Source organism: Chelonia mydas, chromosome 4, assembly GCF_015237465.2.
Source record: "Chelonia mydas isolate rCheMyd1 chromosome 4, rCheMyd1.pri.v2, whole genome shotgun sequence".
NCBI lineage: Eukaryota > Metazoa > Chordata > Testudines > Cheloniidae > Chelonia > Chelonia mydas.
Window position 1 is genome coordinate 125473968 of NC_057852.1, and position 21226 is coordinate 125495193.

General features: G+C 47.5%; 1 protein-coding gene and 1 long non-coding RNA gene across 2 annotated transcripts; one reads left to right on the top strand and one right to left on the bottom strand.

Annotated features, from left to right (window-relative positions):
* Positions 1-262: 262 nt before the first annotated feature.
* On the bottom strand, positions 263-4006 carry LOC122465384. Its single transcript, XR_006290187.1, has 3 exons — positions 3918-4006; positions 3116-3212; positions 263-381 (listed from the first exon to the last, which is right to left on the bottom strand). It is a non-coding gene; the product is annotated as an uncharacterized LOC122465384 (long non-coding RNA).
* A 7167-nt stretch (positions 4007-11173) lies between these two features.
* NKX1-1 (NK1 homeobox 1) lies at positions 11174-19352 on the top strand. Its single transcript, XM_037896441.2, has 2 exons — positions 11174-12143; positions 17404-19352. Exons 1-2 carry the CDS (start codon positions 11678-11680, stop codon positions 18177-18179), a joined length of 1242 nt encoding a protein of 413 aa, XP_037752369.1. The 5' UTR covers positions 11174-11677; the 3' UTR covers positions 18180-19352.
* The last annotated feature ends 1874 nt before the right edge of the window (positions 19353-21226 follow it).

Consider the following 21226-nt stretch of genomic DNA (forward strand, 5'->3'; position numbering starts at 1 on the left):
AGGGATTTTTTTCCTCAGGAGACTGCATAAGGGTAACCAAGGTCAAATTTGGCCTCAGCATTTTATAAAACCACAGGATGAGGCCTTTGAAGGGTAATTTTAACATCATTGATGCTGCCATAGTAGACAAGAGCAGAGATTTTAGCAGGCAGAAAAATATATACAGCACATGATGAATCTGTCTGCCTCGTGTGGCTTTCTTCCCCTTCAGTTTGCGTAAAAGATTCGTGTCTTCTGGTGTGTTTTTCAGGATATCCAAAATTCATTGAGTCATAAGCTTAAATTTCCTGTTCATTACAACCCCATAAAAAATTAGTATTTCATAATTCATTCTGTGCCATCAGAACTCAGCTCCTGTGGTGATGGGTGAAGTATAATTTCCTGGAATAAAATAAAAGATGTCGTATTTATTAGTTATTTGCTATGGGTGCAACTCAATGGGCTGCAGAGACTACTCTTGGCTTATGCACCACTTTAGTCCACTTACACCCGATTTTGGAGTAGTTCAATATCTTTGTGCTGGTTTTCAACCCAGGAGTGAATTTACCCTGAATTAAATCTTTCTGGACACTAATAAATATAAAGATTCTTCTCAAATATGCTAATGTACATGGTTGCTCAGTGGAAAAGCCTGTCTACCTAGGTACTTATAAAACTGTAGAAGCCATAGACATCTGTGCACTTCCCAAGTATTTAAAAAGAGAAATAGGAATAGCAATCTCTTTCTCGCTCTTCCTTCCTAGCTTGGTTTCAGAGTAACAGCCGTGTTAGTCTGTATTCGTAAAAAGAAAAGGAGTACTTGTGGCACCTTAGAGACTAACCAGTTTATTTGAGCATGAGCTTTCGTGAGCTACAGCTCTCTTCATCGGATGCATAGAAGGCGATGCATCCGATGAAGTGAGCTGTAGCTCACGAAAGCTCATGCTCAAATAAACTGGTTAGTCTCTAAGGTGCCACAAGTACTCCTTTTCTTCCTAGCTTGGTTGGTCCATAGGCTTTTGTTTGCTTGGGATGTGAGAAGTGTTCTGTATGAACCAGTTAATGAAGGAACGTTAAGCTGAAGAAATGAGTTTTGCATTTAGTTCTGAAACTGGTGATATCCAGGGTTATTTCTTTCTTGTACTATGGGGGCTTCCATAGTCTAAATCCAGTGCCTGTAAAAGTTCTGCCTCCCATCCTCATGAGCTTCCTCCTACTGGTCAACAGTTTCATTGCTGCAGTGGAATGTAGCTGTTGTGAGAGGTCAAGCTTGAGGCAGGAGAGGCAAATTATCAGGTGGCTAGAACCAGACCCCTGGAGAGTCTTGACTATCAGGACTCTGTTCAATAGGGAGTCAATGCAGTGGTGTGCTCCAGATGACCTATGTAGCGGTCGGATGGGCTGTTGCACTTTGAACTAGTTGGAGCTTTTTAGATATAATGAGTTGCAATGATCAAGGTCATGAGTATGTAGATCATTGTGGCCAAATCTGTTTCCGAAAAGATGCAGTGCAATCTTCTGGCAGATGGAAATTGGCTTTTTTGGTTTGGTTGGTTGTTTTGCGTCAACTGCTATTTGCCAATAGCATCGAGCAGACCAAAAGGACCCCAAAGCCATGGGCCAGCTGAACTATCAGAGGGCAGATCCCTTCAATTCTGGGAAATGTTAGAGAGGAGTCAAGTTCTTTGAGCACTTCCTTCTTCCCATCAGCATCACCTTAACTTTGCCTGAGTTCAGCTTTAGCCAGCTGCACTTTGTTCTGGTTCTGGTTTTGGCTAGACACTGAAAAAGCTGGGAGATGATGTATTAATATTCGATGCAAAGAAGATGTAGAGCTGGGTGTCATCTGCATGCTGTTGCCACTTCTATCCATGTTGCCTCACCAGCTCTCCCACTAACTTTGTATAGATGTGGAATAATACGGGGGAAGAGTACTGAGCCTTGAGAGACTCCACCAATCAGGGCTTCAGGAGTGGAGGAACAGTTACCCGTAAGAACCTACCACATTCAGTTTAAGAAGAAGAATCTGAGCGATCTCCTCCTGCAGTTTCCAGGAGACCTGATCAAGGAGCATCTTTTTATTAAAGTTGGTTTGGAAAAGTAGAGAGAGGCTATTTAGAAAGAAAATTCCCTGTCTAACCTAAGCAGAACAGGAAAATTTGGTTCCTTCATTATCTTGTATGACAGGGAAGTTGTTCAACACACCCACCTTGTTCAGCCTGTAACTAATAAGGGTGGAATTAATATGATAAATAATACCCCCCTGGAATAAGGATAATAAAAACAGTCTTTTATGGCTATAATTAATGTAACATGGGTGTCGTCCTGTGTGTCACACCTAGAATATTGGTTAATAACACTGAGGAAAGAGATGGTTTATAATTCATGCAGTCTGATAAAGTTAATTTGAAAAGAGGGAAATAAAGCCATTTTATGTGAGGGTACGCACAACACACATACATTATATATGTATAGCTATATACACACACACAGACACACACGTGTGTATAGCTATACATACATAAACTATATACACATGTGTCTGTTAGGAAACAGATGCCACTTGGTACAATCTGGGACACGCCAACAGCATTTCAAAGGCTCTTTAGGTGCCAGGGAAAATATTAAAAGTCTTACTTGTCAGGGATGGTTTAGCAGCATCCAGAGAGAGGGGCTGACCTCCACCAGTGGCTAGAGCAGGGGTTCTCAAATTTCATTGCACTGCGACCTCCTTCTGACAACAAAAGTTACTGCACAACCCCAGGAGGGGGACCAAAGCCTGAGCCCCACCACCCCAGGTGAGGGGGCCAAAGCCCAGGGGCTTCAACACCAGGCAGGGAGCCTGTAATCTGAGCCCCACCACTGACGGCTGAAGCCCCCAGGCTTCAGTTTTGACCCTGGGTGGTGGGGCTCGGGATTTGGGCCCAGGCCCCAGCAAGTCCAAGACAGCCCTGGTGACCCCATTAAAATGGGGTCGGGGCCCACTTTGGGGTCCTGACCCACAGTTTGAGAACCGCTGGGCTAGAGATTTCCTACCATATTCCCCCTTCCATAGGAACGCTCGCAAGGCTTATTTTTTAAAATGTCAATTAATCCCTTAGTACATGTTTAATCATTTTTACATTAAAATAACTACCTGCGGGTTGTAACATCTCAGTGCAAATCAGGCCTTTGTGCAAATAAAGGGACATCAGCATGAAAAGGAGAAGTGGAGATGTTCTTGCGATGAGACCCTGAGATGAAAGCAGAGGTGTGAGTACTGGGTCTGCTATAACCCTCCTCTCTCTCTCCCTCTCTATCTGAAGTCTGTTGTATATTTGTTCCTTCACGGCTCCTCGTCCTTAGATTAGATTTCTCCTTTCTCATTACCAACCTTAATAGACCCTTCAGACCTCATTCCAGCCCCAGATATTATCTGACCCGTATAATTAATTAATTATAGCCCAAATATTATAGATTATTAAAAATAGCATAACTAATAGTGTAATATCTCAAGCTGTCGACTTTAATAGTCAACATTGTCTTGGTCTCTCTTATCAGGCTGGGACACCCGGTGAGAATATTGATTTCTGGTAATTTTAACCATCATCTGCCATCCTGATGGGTAATTGTCAGATTTTCACCAGAGTCAGAGCTCATTTGAAATCGTTAAACCGTCGGCAGGGCTCACAGTTGATCTTAATGTTTCCTTTTTCTACCCCTTCAATATGTCTCAGCAACAGAGAAGAAAATAAATAGAGAGAGAACGAAAAAGAGAGAGAGATGCTTACGTGCAAACCATCGGATTTCTCTTTTATTTATTCCCGTTCCCCTTTTGTCCACAGTCTCTGAATCCCAGGAGGGGAGTAGGGCTGTTTTAAGGTTGTTTTTTTTACCACCCGCTTTCTGTCCTTAGCTTTTTTTTTTTCCCCCCTCCCCCCAGCTTCCCACATTCATACCTTCGCCAGCGAATCTTCTCCCGGTTCTAACCCCAAAGTTAACGTTCTCCCCGCAGGCCCCCGACAGAGGAACAGATGTCAATTTCAACCCACGTGCAAATAAAATAAATAAATAAATAATCAAACCAACTGCCTAATTTTCTGCTGCACCTCCCCATGGGAGGGGGGGGGTTGGCTCCCCCCTGCACACACACCCTCTCTCCCTCCTGATTATTGTCCAGGCTTAGGAAGTATTTACAAAGGGCTCGCAGGATAGAGAGGAAGGGATAAGGACAGACAGGGACACACAGAGAGGCTGGCTTTCCGCTCATCTTCATACCCACATGGGGTGTCTGCTGGAAAAGAAGTAATACCAACAATAGAAACGGACAGTGCATGGCTGGGACACCCCCTCCCTTTACAGGAAAACCACCTACATATTACAAAGGGGGGGGGGCTATAAAGGAGAACACTAAAGTATTTCTAGACTTGACCAGCCCTCCATTCCCCTTCTAAAGACTCCCAAAAGAATCACGGGCATTTTTTTCGTTGTGGGAGGGGGCGAGGGTGGTGAGTTTATAACGGACTCTGAGCAAAAGGGATCAGCTTTCACTAGGTGTATGAATAAGAGCTGCCGATGAGATCTTTCCCCGAGTCAAGTGGCAACAAGCCACTTTATTAGTATTTTATATATACTCCAGGGTATAGGGAGATAAGCGCCTAGATTAACGGAGGGGGGCTGGATTTAAACAGGAATTTGCTGAACTAAATCTTGAAAGGGAGCAAGGTAAGCTGCCTTTGAACCTCTCGCTGGGTGTCATTTCGGGAGCAAAAAGCCTCGTGTCGGGAGTGGATGTTTCTCTCTCCCAAGCGATCTTAATTTGCAACAGAATAAACATACCTCAATTCCACAGGGCCCCAGCACAGCCGGGCTCTCTCCCCCCCCCCGGCTGCTTTGAAACTCTCAGGGAACCGGTGAGAAAGAAGAGAACTGTTTTAATAGATCCTCCGAGGATTCCCCTGGAGCATTAGTTAAACTTCTAATTATGATTCATGTGTGTGATAATATTAATTTAATAATCAAGGAGCTGTGCAGGAAGCATTAACCTCAATTAAGCTCATTACTACCCTAACCTGGAATCCCCTGGGCTTTTAAATCTTCTGCTGTGAGGACCTGACATTGTATTGATAGAGGGCAAGATCTGCTTCATAATCTCTCTCTCTCTCTCTTTTTTTTTTTTTAATAATCATTTTCTTTCTTGGATGGAGTTAATTAATTCTTTGGCTTTAACTGGGTTAACATTAACCATCCTCCACCACCCCTTTCCTCCAGCATTACCGCTCACTCCTGAGACCTCTCATGGTTTCAGGGAAGGGGTGAAAAGACAAACCGTCTTTAAACTAATTATGGTTTATTCTGAAACAAGCGCACTGTTGTGGCTGGAGACCGATGGCCATAATAATAAATAAAATAATCATTAAAGCGACCAGACACCCCCCCACTTAATAGTTCCGGAACAGGTAGGATAGACGCTCGCTGTGAGCTGCCGATACAAATATGGCAGTGTAAGAAAGGTGGCAGTTTTAACATTCCTCAGTCTGGAGGTGCTCTTTCTCAGCAGAGGACCCTGATTGGGAAGATTTTTTTTGGAAACCAGCCATGTTTGAAATCGAAGAGAAAATGGTCGTGGTTAAAGGATATATCGATAGATCATCTCGCTATGAGCCCGAGGAGTAGGTGTCATTAGACCCTGCTTCTGATAAACGTACAATACACACACACACACACACACTCTTCCTTGTCCTGACTCCCAGTTTCAGTCCCCCCGTTTCCAGTTCTTCCAGGGGAGACAGACATTACAGATCTCCCTAACTGCCTAGTTCCCTTACTTCCGCTGTTCTTCCCCCTTTATTCTTCTTTCCTAGTCATTCTCGTGGGTCTGTCAGTACCCGGGCTCTGGTTTACAGTAGCTGTGAGATCAGGAAATGGGGTTAAAGCACATTTCTGCAAGGCGATATTTGTCTCCCTGCGTTTATTGTATTTGAATTAATATCCGCCGTAGGTAGGTAGGCAGCTTAGATCTTCGTTCTTAGAAAAACATGTATCTTGTTCTGAAAATTTCCTAATCAGGCAGATATTTTAAAGGACAGGACAAAACTCAGTCGGTTTCCAAAGTTCCTGGAGCCACCTTGGCCTCCTTTTGTAGGAAACCCTGTCGATAAGATTCCAGAGTAGCAGCCGCACACCACACAACAGAACCACTAACCCAGAACCTATCCTTGCAACAAAGCCCGTTAACAACAGTGTCCACATATCTATTCAGGGGACACCTTCCTAGGGCCTAATCACATCAGCCACACTGTCAGAGGCTCGTTCACCTGCACATCTACCAATGTGATATATGCCATCATGTGCCAGCAATGCCCCTCTGCCATGTACATTGGTCAAACTGGACAGTCTCTACTAAAAGAATAAATGGACACAAATCAGACGTCAAGAATTATAACATTCAAAAACCAGTTGGAAAACACTTCAATCTCTCTGGTCACCCGATTACAGACCTAAAAATTGCAATTCTTCAACAAAAAAACTTCAAAAACAGACTCCAACGAGAGACTGCTGAATTGGAATTAATTTGCAAACTGGATACAATTAACTTAGGCTTGAATAAAGACTGGGAGTGGATGGGTTATTACACAAAGTAAAACTATTTACCCATGTTTATTCTCACCCCCCCCCCCCCCAGACGTTCTTGTCAACTGCTGGAAATGGCCCACCTGGATTATCACTACAAAAGGTCCCCCCCCCCCCTTTGCTGGTAATACCTCACCTTAAGTGATCACTCTCCTTACTGTGTGAGTGGTAAGGCCCATTGTTTCATGTTCTCTATGTATATAAATCTCCCCACTGTATTTTCCACTGAATGCATCCCATGAAGTGAGCTGTAGCTCAGGAAAGCTTACGCTCAAATAAATTTGTTAGTCTCTAAGGTGCCACAAGTCCTCCTGTTCTTTTTGTCGATAAAATGCGCGGGTTTAAGGTTTAAATTAAAAGGTGGGATGTGAAAAGTCTTTCTTCTGCATGTGTTACTTTTGTGGAGGGGTAGGGGGGGCGTGGAAGGACCATCCAGGCTTCCTTCCCACTCGGTGTATCTGGATTGTACAGACGGGACTTGACTCCAGCGTGATGCTCCGCGTTGCAGGGAGGTTCCATCCACGCAGGAGAGGTACTGGGAACACTTTATCCTCAGTGACCTTCCATTGCTCCCAGGGCACATTTCCGATCAATGCAAACCGATCAAGAGTGCGGGGGAAGTGAGGCGGATTTCTCTTGCACCGCTTCCACCCCGAATCAGATAACCCCCGCTTTTCCCCCTCCCCCAGTTCCTCCTCTCCCAATCCTTTCCCCCATGGAAATCCATCAAAGTGACCTTCCCAATATAACAAGGGCTGCTAAACTGTTTTACCACCACGATAAATGCCCTTAATTACCCTGAGATCCGCGCTGCTGGAAGGGAATGATGAACGGCCAAAAAAGAAAAGCTTCAGGTTTTGACCGGAGTTGTAGAAATCTAATTTTTTTAAAAAGATGGAATTTGTTGCTTAAAGACTCCGGTGCTGGCTGCTGCAGCCGGTGCTCAGGGGGGTGTTCGTGGCCCCCACTCCGGCCGCGTCGAATGGAGCAGGGGGCTCCAGTCCCTTCTATAGAGCTGCAAAGCACATCCAGGCAGAAGGGGGCACCGGATGTAAAGGTTTATATTTACTAAATGCAAATGTTCTGGGCTGACAGATAACGAGCCGCATGTCCGTGCAGCCAGCCCCATGGACAGGGGGACAGGCCAGCAAGGGGGCTCTGATTTTAGGCAGCTCCCTTTGCTGTTTAGTGCCTAAGGATCATCTTCCCGTTGAAAATGCAACGAGGAGCCAGGCTGCATTGTCTGAGCCTAGACAACTTAGGGGTCAGGAGGAAGGAGCAGTTTTATCTCAGCTGGGCTCGCAAGGGGCTGGACAGAGGGCCTTGCCGAGGGGCCGCTCTCGCCGGCAGAGGTCATTGCGGCTGGCGGGAGGAAGGGGACGGAGCGTCCTCTGGATCCGAAAGCTATTTGAAAATGTCCCTGGGAGCTCGCTGCCTCTGCGGATCGGAGATAAGAGGAGCCTAGGGGCGTCTCTCTCCCTTCGTGGTGCTGCTGAGGACGGGGCAGGACAGACCCAGCTCGCCTCTGTCGGTGGCTGGGAGACTGTGGCTCTGTTGAGAGCGGCAGCCCTCCCACCCCGAAGTATTAGCCTCTCGCTCTCCCTTTAGCCAGCCTCACTCTGCCGCCAGCTGGCCTGGCCCCTGTGCCTTGCACGAGGGTGGAGGAGAGTAATGGGCTCCCCTGGCCAGCTGCTGGCACCAGGAGGGTGGAGCGAGCAGCTGCAGCCAGGGATTGTCTTAGCGGGGCTGTTTCATTCCCAGGCCCTCTTCCTCCCGGCCCTAAGCCCAGCAGCCAGGGCCTGGGATCCCCTAAAGGATCCCCCGCCCCTGGCACCGAGCTGTTCTGCTCTGTCTCCCCGCCTTCCCAAGAGCTGGGGCGTAAACGCGGTTTGAAAGGGCTCCGCGCTTACCTCCCTGTTCCCCGGGCACCCGCCCGCAGTGCAAACCCGCCCCAGCTGTCGGTGTTGTACCGGCAGCGTCCCCCAGGCAGGCTGCAGTGGGAGCGATCATCCTGCCAAAGGAGGAGGGAGTGTGTGTGTTGGGGGGGTCTCTGCGCACTGCATCTCACCCAAGCTGCCGTGGGAAGCAAATGCTGCCCAGTTCTGTGCTAACTAACCACAGGCACCTCCCGGCGTTAGAAATATCCCCTCCCTGCAGATATAATTCAGCCTAACTACAGAGATCGCTATCGGGAGAGTCGTAAAACCGCTAGGGTTGCTTTGTTGGGTTAGAGAAAGAACCATTTCCATCCCAGCCACTGTCCTGGGTGGTGGAGGGGCAGAGGTCTGATGACATGGCATTTAATTGGTGTTAATCTACCCCTCCTGCGAGTCCCCCGGCCCCACCTTCCCTTCCAAACCATGCGCCCCCCTCCCCGGGCTGTGATGCTGCCGGCGTCCCTTTGTGAGGGGCAGGAAAAGGACTGGCTCCGAGCAAAAGGGAAGTGGTCACCCGTCCCGATCATGAGCGCGATATTACATGTCACAACTCATCTCGTGCCCCATAATCAGCGCTAACTTTCCGGAGAACAGATAACCAGAGATGGCAGATGGATGGAGATTGCGCAAATGAGGCTCTAATTGACAATCAATTGTGATTAGGAGCAAAAGCACATCTTTATAACACTCGCTTTAGGAGCCAGGGGCGCGCGCGCACAAAGGCGTCTATCCGCTTCGGTTTATTCCTCTGGGGCGAAAGGGGGAATTCGGAGCAGAATTCCGCCCCGTTGACGGGCCCAGCTGTGTCCTCTACCCGCGCGCTAAAACTTTTCCCCGCGGTACACTGGTACCGAGCGAATCGCCGCCTTTTGTTTCCCAGCTTTGATTGGGTACATCAAAGAATAAACACACGGCATCGAGTATGGAAAGAGAGTCTCAGCAGTGTGCTAGGGAGAGAGATTTATTCCAGGCGACATCGGGGGCTCAGATTCACTTTCCTTCCTTCCTCGAAGTGTTCACGGTGCAGCCTTGGGCCTGTGTATGTTATTGAATTAATAATCATTTACCTGCTCTTGTCGTTTATATCAGTGCTGGTCGATGCCCCCCCCGTTGTATAGGCCCCGCTAGGACCTTCGAGCGCAGAGTTATAATTGCAATTTAGACCAGATATTGGGGGGGGGGGGGGGGGGCAGGCAGAAACTTACCAGGACGCCAATGTACTCGAGAGATAAGAATCCCCTGCCGCCCCCCCCCCCCAGAAAACCGGATTCCCTCCCGAAAAGGTACCAACGGAGAGGATGACAATAGGAAATCTGATCAAAGTCTACCTAAAACACCGTCGCCTTTCCATAAACAATATCCCCTGGCTGCCAGCAGAAGTATTGAAAGAGAAATTGCTCCAAAGACACAACCCCAGGAGAAGGGAAGAAAGAGCAGCTTTTAAAAAACCAACCCAATGGGTATTAAAACTTAGCTCTAGCTGTGTTTGTGTGGCAGTGAGGTCAGGGAAGTGAGGGAGGAGGTAATTATCTACACCGATCCGAGATTATACATACCATTTCCACCCAGAAGGTGATTTATAATTTAAAGATAAAGCATAACGAAGTAATAAAAGAGGAAGGACGCTGTTGTGGGGTCTGATTAAAATCTAAGGGCTGGTCTATAATATATCAGAGGGAGCTGTTGTGGGCTCCAGGAACTCCCCTGGGCCCAGCCCATTGATGGGCTAATCATGTCCAACCCCTACCAAAATTACAGCTGATTGTTTTACCCATTATTTCTCCCAACTTTTAATTTCTGCTTTCCAAAGGATCATTGCCCGCGGTAATTGCAAAGGACCTGTCCTTGTATGTGTCACCAGCCTGAAAGACAAAAAAAAAAATCTAATTTTCTTTTTATGTTTTCTCTATTTTCCTACCTTTTTTTTTGGCAGCTGGTTCAAACTAAGCAGCGATTTGGACACCCAAAGCAAGAATGAAATGGACATGGTCAAAGCGCGCGCACACAGAGAGAGAAACCTGGGTAGGAAAAGAAATTAGATTTTTGTAATTCAGAGGCAACTCTTTCCTAATTTCTTCCTTTTTTTTCCTGCATTCAAAACCCCTTGAATGAAGGAGTGTTTCTCAGAAATGAGAATGAGCTGTGTTTATTGCATTATTTCTAGGTGGGACAAGAATAAATCCCCCCCCCCCCAGTTATTTAGTATTGATCGTCGTGTTTTGCCTTGTGTTGCTTAAGCGGATTGTTTTGCTTTCGGTATTTCCAGGCACTTTCATCTGATGTGTAATTTTAATTAATGGGGTGGGGGGAAGGGACAACGTGTGTATGTGTGTGCCTTACACACCGTATAATCCAAAGCATTCAGCCTCGGACAACAGTTTTATTCTATTGTTCTAATTTAATAATGCACCGGGGGGGAGGGGGTGAAACAGGTGAGCTTGTTCACACTTCTAAGCACAAATACTATCCTTTTGATCCTATAACTAAACCATTAGGAGGGGCGATCCCATTCGGTGTGTATAATATCTTCTTTATATTGATCCCCGCAATTATTTCAAAGAAAGCGGTCTCCTCCCACTTCTCCAAATAAGGCTATTTAGATGCTTTCCAGCTGAGTGGAGGTGTGCTGAAACAGAGCTGACAGCTAAGTATATCACAGCCAACACCATCCTTCACTCTCTCCCCTCTCCCGCCCCCCTCCCCTTTCTCAGGCACACACACTTTCAGTGTCTCTCTCCTCCAGGGATGGAGATTACTGACTATTATGGGCAAGGGATTAATTTGTAGCCAATTACAACCCACTGCTAAATATGAATGCATAAATAAGATACAGCCTTGCCCGTGTGCGTGGGTGAGAGAGAGAGGGGTGTGGGGGACATAACTGTTTAGGTAGCTCCGTGAGGATGATGAGAAGAAAGAAGGAGCAACTGAGAGGAGCATCGCTCTCTGACTTCCTTTATCCACGGGAGACTCCAATCCAGGGTGGACCTAGCCCCGTGAAACCCTGCAGACCTAGAGGAACCAGCTCGCCTCTGTGCTAAACTGACGATAAACAAAGCAGCTCCCGAGCTGATTGCGAGGCAGGAGTTTCCAGCTGAAGTTCGTGGGAAGGGGAAGAGTTGCAAGTGGAAGGGGCTGTGGAAAGAGTCATGAATGCGAGCAGAGACAAGACTCAGGGGGGTGACATCTCTATCCCAGCAGCAGCGGCAAGCCAGGCTGGCATTGTAGTGGAGCCAGTGTCCGGCTGCCTTCACGGGGAAAGCATGGAAAGCCACGGGGACCAGAGACTTTCTTCCAGCAACGAGCTACCGGTCTATTCGTGTCCTGGAAATAGAGACAGGCCAGGCGACAATCAGAGCAACACCCCTGGACAAGAGGGGGCAGGGGCAGCCCTGCCAGTGGTCCACAGAACCACCTCTTTTTCGGTGCTGGACATCCTGGATCCCAACAAATTCAACAGCAAGAAGAGGCACTGTTCTGTGTTGTACAAATCCGCAGGGAGCGAATGCGCTCTAGGGGCAGAGGATAAACCCGAGGAGTCAGGAACGGAACTAGCAGATCCAAAGGCTCTGGCTGAAGATTTTGAAACGTGCAAAAAGTCCTCGGACTTACTCAGTAAGTACGTTGTGCGTGTTCACCTTCCGCAGAGTGTCTAACTCGTGTCTGGAGCAAATAGCCGGCTACGGGGGGGGATGATAAAGAGCGCCTGAAATTATTATGCAGTGTGATTACATGCTTCTAAAGGTGAGTCTCGGAGACACGCACCGCCACCACTGCCTTCTGTCAGATACAATAAAGGGCGCAACTGCACGTGTAGACACAGGGAGTCTGCTGTAAAGGGCAAATGTTCCTTACCTGTTGCTTCTACACCTGGCTAAGAATGTAGAGTGAGATAGGTGCATGCGGAGGGACTAACGTGTAACATTTTTATAAGCACCTCTTCCCACTTATTAAAGTGGATGGTTTCAGTGGTGTAGCGAGGTCTGCCTGGTTTAAGGTATGTGATGCCTGCTGGTTTATATGCCCTATGCAAGGTGAAACTTTTCTGGCCCGGCCCTCCTTTCAGTTGCGTAAAGTTTTATGCTGGGCACTACTTCCAAGGTGGCGACTCTGTGATGTGCATGTACTCTCAGTAATGCCCCCTCTGGGCCTTCCTTTCATTTTCCCGAACAGGTGTCTTGACGATTCAATCAGACACACGATAAATAACTGTAGCTGCCGTTCTGCAAACAAGGAAATACAAACGCAAATCTGGGGCAGGAACAGTTTGCAAAAGTCAAACGTCTTCCTCCTGGGCTCTGGTGCTTGCGATCTGGCTAGAAAGCGTTACATTTCAAGGGGTAATGTTGTATTAAATGTAGCTAGTCCATCACGCCTCACTGAGTTCATTTGATTACTGGGGGCGAATGGAACCGGACTCTGCATTATATCACCTAATAACAGCTTCCGTCCTGGTGTCTCACTTCTGTCCTCGAGGACAAACAGGCATGTGTAAGTTGCTGCTGAAGCAAACTTTGCAGGAAGAACTGAGGGGGCTGCAGGTCATTTGAATGCGCAGGCCCAACAGGATTTTAAATTAATTCTCAGATCATCAAATAAGTCCCACTTTGGCTGGATTTTCCAAGCATCAAAGTCGCTTTTACGACTTTTCTGTATTTCCTCTCCCCCCCCCGCTTTCAGAACCATCTCCCCCTCCACCCCACCCCCGGCCTGCTGAGCGTTGCTCTGGGCGACAGATTCAATTTTCTCTCTCCCCTTGGCTTTTTTAGGACAAATCAGACTAATTGTGACAAAATGCTGGTTATCTCTGGAAAAACAATTAAATTCCTTCGATTACATTTAAGGTAAAATGTGCTTAGCAGCGTAAAGAGGCTGGATAATGGGGGAAATCGCCCCAGAGTGGCATGTAGGACTCCCTGGGTCGATATCCTATTATCGAATTGTGCATATCTCTTTCAAGCACCTTGCAAACTCTCTCCTAACATCTAAATTATAGGGTCAAAATTCGGATAATTACTCGATTAAAACCTATTACACTTATTAGGGCTCGCTATTGATCGGGAATTGCATTCGACCCAAGCTCTAGATTGCTTTTTCTTTCCAGGTCCAAATATTCCAACTTTCTCACCTCTAAACGCTGTGACTCTGGAGATGTTAGAGCACTTCCGGGAAAAGATGGCACACATGAAAAATATCTCTAGATATTCTGTATTTTGACGGGTGGGATAGCAGTGGGTTGTGTCTGATACCGTAAAGACTGGAAAATAAATTTCTGGACTAGGATTACCAGAGAGAGCCGTGTCTTTACAATTCTGTGCTAGAATGTCCATATCAATTAAAATTAGGCCATAACAGGTTTTCGTCCTACCTGTTTCAACACAAGCCCCTTTACAGTAGAGCTGTTTTTAATCATCAAAGCAATAGCAGGAGCTAGACGTAAAGAAATCAAAGAGATTTTTAAAACTCCGAGTTCACCTAAAGTAAGTATTTGTCTAAACAGATCTATCTGACTTTTGTCGTATTAAATAGGTCTGTTCAATCAGAAAGACCGACGAGGTCAGCCTATCACCAATCTTATACTTTATCTCCAGGCAAGGAGAGAAATGCAATTCTATAATTCATTTCTCTAACAGTAAATATATTTAGAAACACATGCAACACTAAACTTTGCTTACTGACAAGCTGCCAGGGATTTTGCACGATTTATCTCTTCAGTCCTAACTATGCTAATATTTTGTAAAGCTAGAAACACCCAACAATAGATTTGTGAGTACTGAGAAATAATGAAAGTTAATCGCATTATGGTCCCATCATCACCATCACCTTGGGTAACAGTAGATCAGGCAGTTGGTTTAGTTCGGTGGGGGGGTGGGGAAAACTATCCGAAAATCATTATGATTCTCTACAACCAGAAAAAGAACAAGTACATTGAAAATAGAAAATATTTAAGTTCATCTTGCAAAACACATCTAGTTTTAGAAATAATTGAGAAACCTCCAGTTAATTTGTTTTGCATTAACAGTTGCAAAGCCAGAGTGATGTTGCCTTGGACAATTACTAGTGCAGTTGTTGTTTAGAAAAATATTTTAATATTCCCCTATTGGGGGAATATTTTATAATATTCCCTTATTGGGGAATGTTTACAAATTATTGGGGGGGGGGGGAACCCTCTACAGTAATCATCACATACATTCTGTGTCATCTGTATTGAACGTACGTACTGTATGTTGTTATATTTACCCCTACACATATAAACATTCCTATGTGTTTTCAACAAGAACATATGGAAAGGTGTGTGTACAAAATTATCATATACAATGGCATCCATCTATAATTTAATTTCTACTCGATGTAGATTATTTGAACTTTATTTCATCTTCATATACTATTTTAAATTTAGAAACCCCTTACCCATGTTGTTATATTTCTATATATCTGTCATAATTCCAGATTTCCATTTTCTAATTTTTAACACCAAGATGGAAAGTATTATTCGTTAAAAAGTCCCCAGATTACTAAACATTGGTTTTGCGGGTTAAGGTGACTATAATAAACTTCTCTCTCTCTTTTTCCCCGTGGGGAGCAAGCAATATCCAAGGTTCAGCCGAAATCAGCTTATTTCACAAACATAACCTTTTCACTTTTTAAAATTTCTCAATTAAAAATAATCACCTAATCGAATATACAGCATTTGGTTTTAAGATTTGGCAAAGTTTGAGATAGACGGTACAGCCTTAGTATTTATGGAATTTAAATGACTAAAGCAAACACATAATGGGTCATAATGATCAACTCACTGCTTAATTTGTGGGAAGGAGGGGGATTTACAGATAATAGCTATACTGGGTTATCTAGGTGTAAAACGCAGACCGATTCAGGAAGTTTAGGAGTATCTAAATGTGATAAGGACAAGGTATTTTATTTTATTTTACTCCAGCCTGAGGCCCGATCCTGCATTTGATGGATTCCTTTTTTACTTTACTGGGAATTTGGGATGGTCAAAGGAATATAGCATCCGGCCTTCAAGCTATCAGAAATGTCTAAGGCATGATCCAGAAAGTGAAGCGGCTTCTTTACGAATATTATTTCAGGTTTCATAACGACTTGATCTTCCCCAGAAGTACAACGGCCCTAACTATCGGATAATTACCTTGTTCTCATCTGCAGTCCCGTTAATTGGAGCATAATATAAACCCAAATAAATTAAATGACCGTTAACTAGTTTGTACATTACACAAAATGAGTTTAATTAAGTTTGTATCTGCTCTGCTAATCAATACAAGTATTTACTCTAGTTTAATACTTCTACCTTAGGAACAGCACGAGAACAAACAAGGCACAGAAACGGTTAGAAACAGGCCAACACAGAAGGCAGCAAATCTTCCATCAGTGCAGATAATTCAATAACTAAAATAAAAAGTCATATCAATGGTGTTCTCTTCTTCCTGCAGCAAACCCCCGTGTCATTCACAGACTTTCTTCCAAAATGTTCCATATTCGTTATTGCTCACTTCTCTAGCCCTAATTTTTCAAATCTCTATTCTGAAGACATTGCAGAAAGAGATGTCCAATTTTCTAAAATGTCAAATGATTTTAATATTAGCATTCCTGAGGCTTCTGGAAAGAAGTGCCATGGAAGATACTAACTGCGATTGCTTCTACAAACAATAATAATGAGATTAATTTTATTTCATAGCATTTCACAATCATTTTTAATTCGGAAGATGAACGAAGAATGATTACAAAGCAGGACTTCTCATTGTTGTCCACTAAATAATGTTCTATATTTGTAAAGCTTTTAGCTTGGTTAGTTAGGGTTTTAGGGTTGGAGGCTACTATACACGATGTCCCAGCTTTAGACAAAGGAGGTTTCTTACTAAAAAGCACTTCGGGACTTCCTATTTAGAGAACCTTTTGGATGGAAGATTCCTCCATGAGAGTGGTGATAATATAGACAGACCCCTAACGTTTTCGAAAGTTACCCTTACTGATATTTATTTTTCTGAATTTTTGCAATATTTGTGCCATCCGGATTACAGTGAAAAAGGAAAATATAAACCGTGACCTATAAAGCAACTGTTGCAAGCCTAGTATATCTTCTTCTCTCCCATGCCCATTTACCCTTTGCTTAAATCGTCTAAATACTCAGTACATATGTGTGGCGTCTACAAGGGATAGAAACCACCCACAATTCAAAGGAAAATCCTCTCCCAGAGAGCTTTACAACGCAATTCTTCCAGGTCAAGAGGGCACTCCTTAAACTTCCTCTTTGCAAAGGGCAAATCTGCTCCAGGCCTGCCACCTTTCCTTCCCTTGGGGAGGGGATATGGGAGACTCCCTCATGCTGGAAGAATGTGAGGGCAGGGTTTACAAAGTGCTTCTCTTAGGATGATGAATGGTTTTGCTGTGTATCAGTGGGTCTTTTCACAGATGCTCCCCTACCCCCCAAAAATGTAGGAAACCTCACATCACCTCCATTCCAAGTCCTCCCAATTTGAGGCCCAGCAGCAACCTTGAGGAAAGTAAACAAGGCAATTTACTGCCAACTTCCCAGTGCCCTCTAGCAATTCTGCTTCTCCTTTAGAGGATGGCCTGGCCTAAGGAGCTTGGACGGGAGGCTGGGAGGGCAGATTCGCATTCTGTGCCCACTGAAGCCTGGATTCTGCCCTCCCCCCCGCAGTTCCCAGTAGGTCTGTGTCTAAAGAGCCTAGATTTAGGGGCGGGGGGCCATCTTTTCCTACCCCTTTCAGCTTGGCTGTAGAGCTGGGAGCCCCACAGGGCCCTCTCCAGGCTGGCTGGGTAGGTGGGGGTATGGGTGCTGGGGCAGGGTGGGTTGGGAGCTGCTAAGCTAACCCCTCTCCTTGCTTGTGCGCAGAGGATGGGGAGCTGTACAAGGCCGAGGAGTGCGACCTGGACTACGGCAGCAGGCCCAGCCCCAGCCCGGAGAGCGAGCTGCAGGACGAGGAGGAGCTGTGCAGCGAGGAGAGCAGCAGCAGCAGCAGCAGCAGCCTGGGCGGCGTGGGGGGGTCCGGCGAGGCAGAGCCCGGCCACCACCCGGAGGACCGGGAGCCAGGCAGCCAGCAGCAGCAGCCGCAGCCGCCGGCCCAGCCTCCTGCCCCCGGCGGGGGCCCGCAGGCCAAGCCCAAGAGGAAGCGCACGGGCTCGGACTCCAAGTCGGGCAAGCCCCGGCGGGCGCGGACCGCTTTCACCTACGAGCAGCTGGTGGCGCTGGAGAACAAGTTCAAGTCCACGCGGTACCTGTCGGTGTGCGAGCGCCTCAACCTGGCGCTGTCGCTCAGCCTGACCGAGACCCAGGTCAAGATCTGGTTCCAGAACCGCCGCACCAAGTGGAAGAAGCAGAACCCGGGCGCCGACACCAGCGCCCCGACGGGCGGCGGGGCAGGCGGCGGCGGGGCCGGAGGAGGCCTGGGGGGAGGCGGCCTGGGCGGCGGGCTGAGCCCGCTCAGCCACTCGCCGCCCATGGGCAACCCGCTCTCCATGCACGGCCCCGGCGGCTACCCGGGGCACCCCACCGGGGGGCTGGTGTGCGCTGCCCAGCTGCCCTTCCTGCCCAGCCCCGCCGTCCTCTCGCCCTTTGTCCTGGGCTCGCAGACTTACGGGGCTCCGGCCTTCTACACCCCGCACCTATAAACCTACCTCCCCCCGCCCCGGGACTGCGAGCCCCTGGAGCCGCAGACCCTGGGAAGGATACTCCGCGCCGCGCCCTCTGAGTCCCCCCAGCGCGCTCGGAGCTCCCATTCGCCCCCGTGGGATGGATACTCCGCGCCGCGCCCGCTCCGAGTTCCCCAGGCGCGCCCCGAACTCGCAATCACCTTAACGGGGAAGAGACGCCTCTGAATTCTCTCTGCGCGCCTGGCTCCTACAGAAGCCAAGGGGCAGCCCCGCGGAGCGCAGGGAACTGAGGACTTCGCAAAGCAACACTACATGATTATTAATTAATCATAATAATTAATAGTAAATCCATCCCCCTCCCCCCAGCCCCGAAAACAGTCACCCACCTGAGATCAAACCCTGACGAACTCGCCGCTCTTTCTCTAGCCATTGAGTTTGGGGGGAAGGGGCTTTAGAGCGAAATGGGGACTGCGGGGGAGGAGAGAGTTGGTGAAATCGCATTTCCCAGACGGACAAACCTCTTGTTCGGCCCTTTGTTTTTAAAAGCCTACCCCCCCCCCCCCCCTGAGCTGAGTGGCTCCTTTCACCCCGGTTATCATTTAAAACGAGCAACGCTCCTGGGAGCGCGCGTGGCTTCAGCCTCAGAACCCGCTGGAAGTTTGGGCAAAGGAGCCTGGCCCCAGGCGAACACGGTGGGAACGCGGCCCCGCTCCCCGCCGCGGGACGGGACACTCGGTGGCCGGGGAAAGCCCCGAGTTGCAGTGTCCAAGGGCTGGCAACGGCTGGCGCCCATCTGAGCGCCCCAACGGCGAGCAAGATCCGGCTGTCCCCAGTCCCCAGCGCTTCCTCCCCACGGAGACACAGCAACTTTTCATCTGCCCTACAATCCTTTCGACGACCCTTTTTTATACACGCCGTGTCCGGACTTGGCTTCGGGAAGGTAGGAAGAGGAGAGAGAAGAAATCCTCCCGCCTTCCTATTTGTAAATAGAAGTAGCTGTAAATCATCGTTCGCTGTATTTTTTTCACGGTTCCTTGTTTTTTGTCTGGCCACTTGAAAAGATGATGTACCCATTGGACTCTCAGGGTAAAATGGAAAACTCTAGGCTTGTCACTCCGCCCCAGGGTTGGTAAGACAACGGGTTATTTTCTTTCGTGATCTCACGATTTGTACATACTTCGATTTTTTTTTTCCCTTTAAAAAAAAAGAACAGGGACAAATCAAATCAAGTCCACGGACGGCGGAAGGAGTCGTGTCTGGTCAGTCCCACGTGGAGAGAGACGTTTAGTGGTTGCAATTTTTTTTTTTAACATTAAGCATCTATGTATATTTCTGGTCGTTACGAAAGTTTTAACTTTATAATTAATGTATAAGGTCTGGGAAGAATGGGGATCCAAAATTCTAGAGAAAGAGAAAGCACTTTGTTTGCTAACCACTTTAAATCACTCAATAAACTTTAAGTAAACGGTGTCCTCCTGGGTCTGTGTGTGCCTCGTTTTTTAACGCTGATATCTGTGAGGCGGCAAGTTTCAGTTCACTTTGGAGGAGGAACAAATAACTAAACGGAATCACTTCCCTGCGGTAGCTTTCTAATAACTCACCTTCTGGTGCAATGCCTTTCGTGATCAGTGGTTTTTGTTCCCTTTGCCTTGAGACCCCCATTAAACGTGGCTAGTTTAGTTACTTATACACAAAGAAGCTTTCTTCCTCTTTGCTGTGAGAGGGAACTTTACCTTATTCGCTATTTTTGCCTGGTTTTTATTTTCTGAATTAGCTTGTTTGAGCTCAATAATGACCCCTCAACTCTGCGATATAAAATACAAACCGAAGTGCTGGGGCTGCAGGGTCCACGATTTGGCGGTAGACACGGCGGCGGTTGGGAAGCATTTATGTACATTTCATAAATGAACTGTTGAATTATGGGCGCACCTTTTAAAAATAGCGAAACGGCCATTGGATTTCTGTAAATTATCTTTTTATTGAACTGCAAAATTAATATTCCCTGCTTAAAAAAATCTGACCCTGTTTTATATTTTTTAAAATAAGGGCTGTTCTGTCATGGATCCAGGAAAATGAAAAGCAAAGCAAAGCAAAAGGCATGGACTATTAAAGATAGTTTGCCAGGTAAACTAAAGCTCATAAATCTCCCATTAAAGAGGAGACAAAGTTCTTATCTCGCTCCCAGCTCTCCTATCTGATGCTATACTTCACGCTGGGGAAGGGAACTGTATATGTCTCGAATCCCTTCACTCCAGAGAGCTGATCGCTGCCTTTCCAGGGCACGGAATAATGTTAAGAAACGCAGACGGGAGAGTGCGCTGTCGATTATTAATTTGTCCTCCTTTAATCAGCTCCCGTCCAGCCGATCCCAGACAGCAATGGACGGGCTCGCCCCATTTTCCAGGTGACCCCCCCACCATTCCCCCCTGCCTGCAGGCTCCCCCACCCCCACCAAGGGTGGCTTTTCTTCACCCACCACCTCTTCTGAAAGGTCCCAGCCCAGGGGGGAGAGGAGCCAGGCGGCGGAGAGAAGCAGCCCGCTGCCTTTGGAGGATGGGCTAGAAAAGGACTTTTAACAGTGAGCCACTCTCAGAAGAGGGCGAAATTAACGAAGGGAGCCCTCGAGGCCGCTCCCCTCTTCCCCGGCCCCACCCAGGGCTGCTCCCGGGCCAGGCTTCAGGGGCTCGGCTCCGCTCGGCCGCGGCCGGTCCCCAGCCGCCGCCCCCGCGGGGTGACAGTACGAAATGATCGCTTTCTAATCCCATTAGCGCCTTCCTCTTGTTTGCTTCCCCCCAGCGAGCGTTTCTGACAGCCTTTTACTGCCGCTGCTGGCACTTGAAGCGTGAGGAAGTTATAGTTTCTGACAGAGAAATTACATCTTCCCCCAGACGCGGCTGTCTCGAAACGTCCCGGGAGCGGGGCTGCGGGGCCGGCCGAGGGAGCCCGCAGCCCTTGCGGGAGCCGCTCTCCGCCCGCAGAGGGGGCCACCGACGGGGGAAAGCTCCCCCAGCCCTCAGGGGGAAGGGAGCAGACGGCAGGGCTCGTCCGTGCAAAGGAGAGCTCCC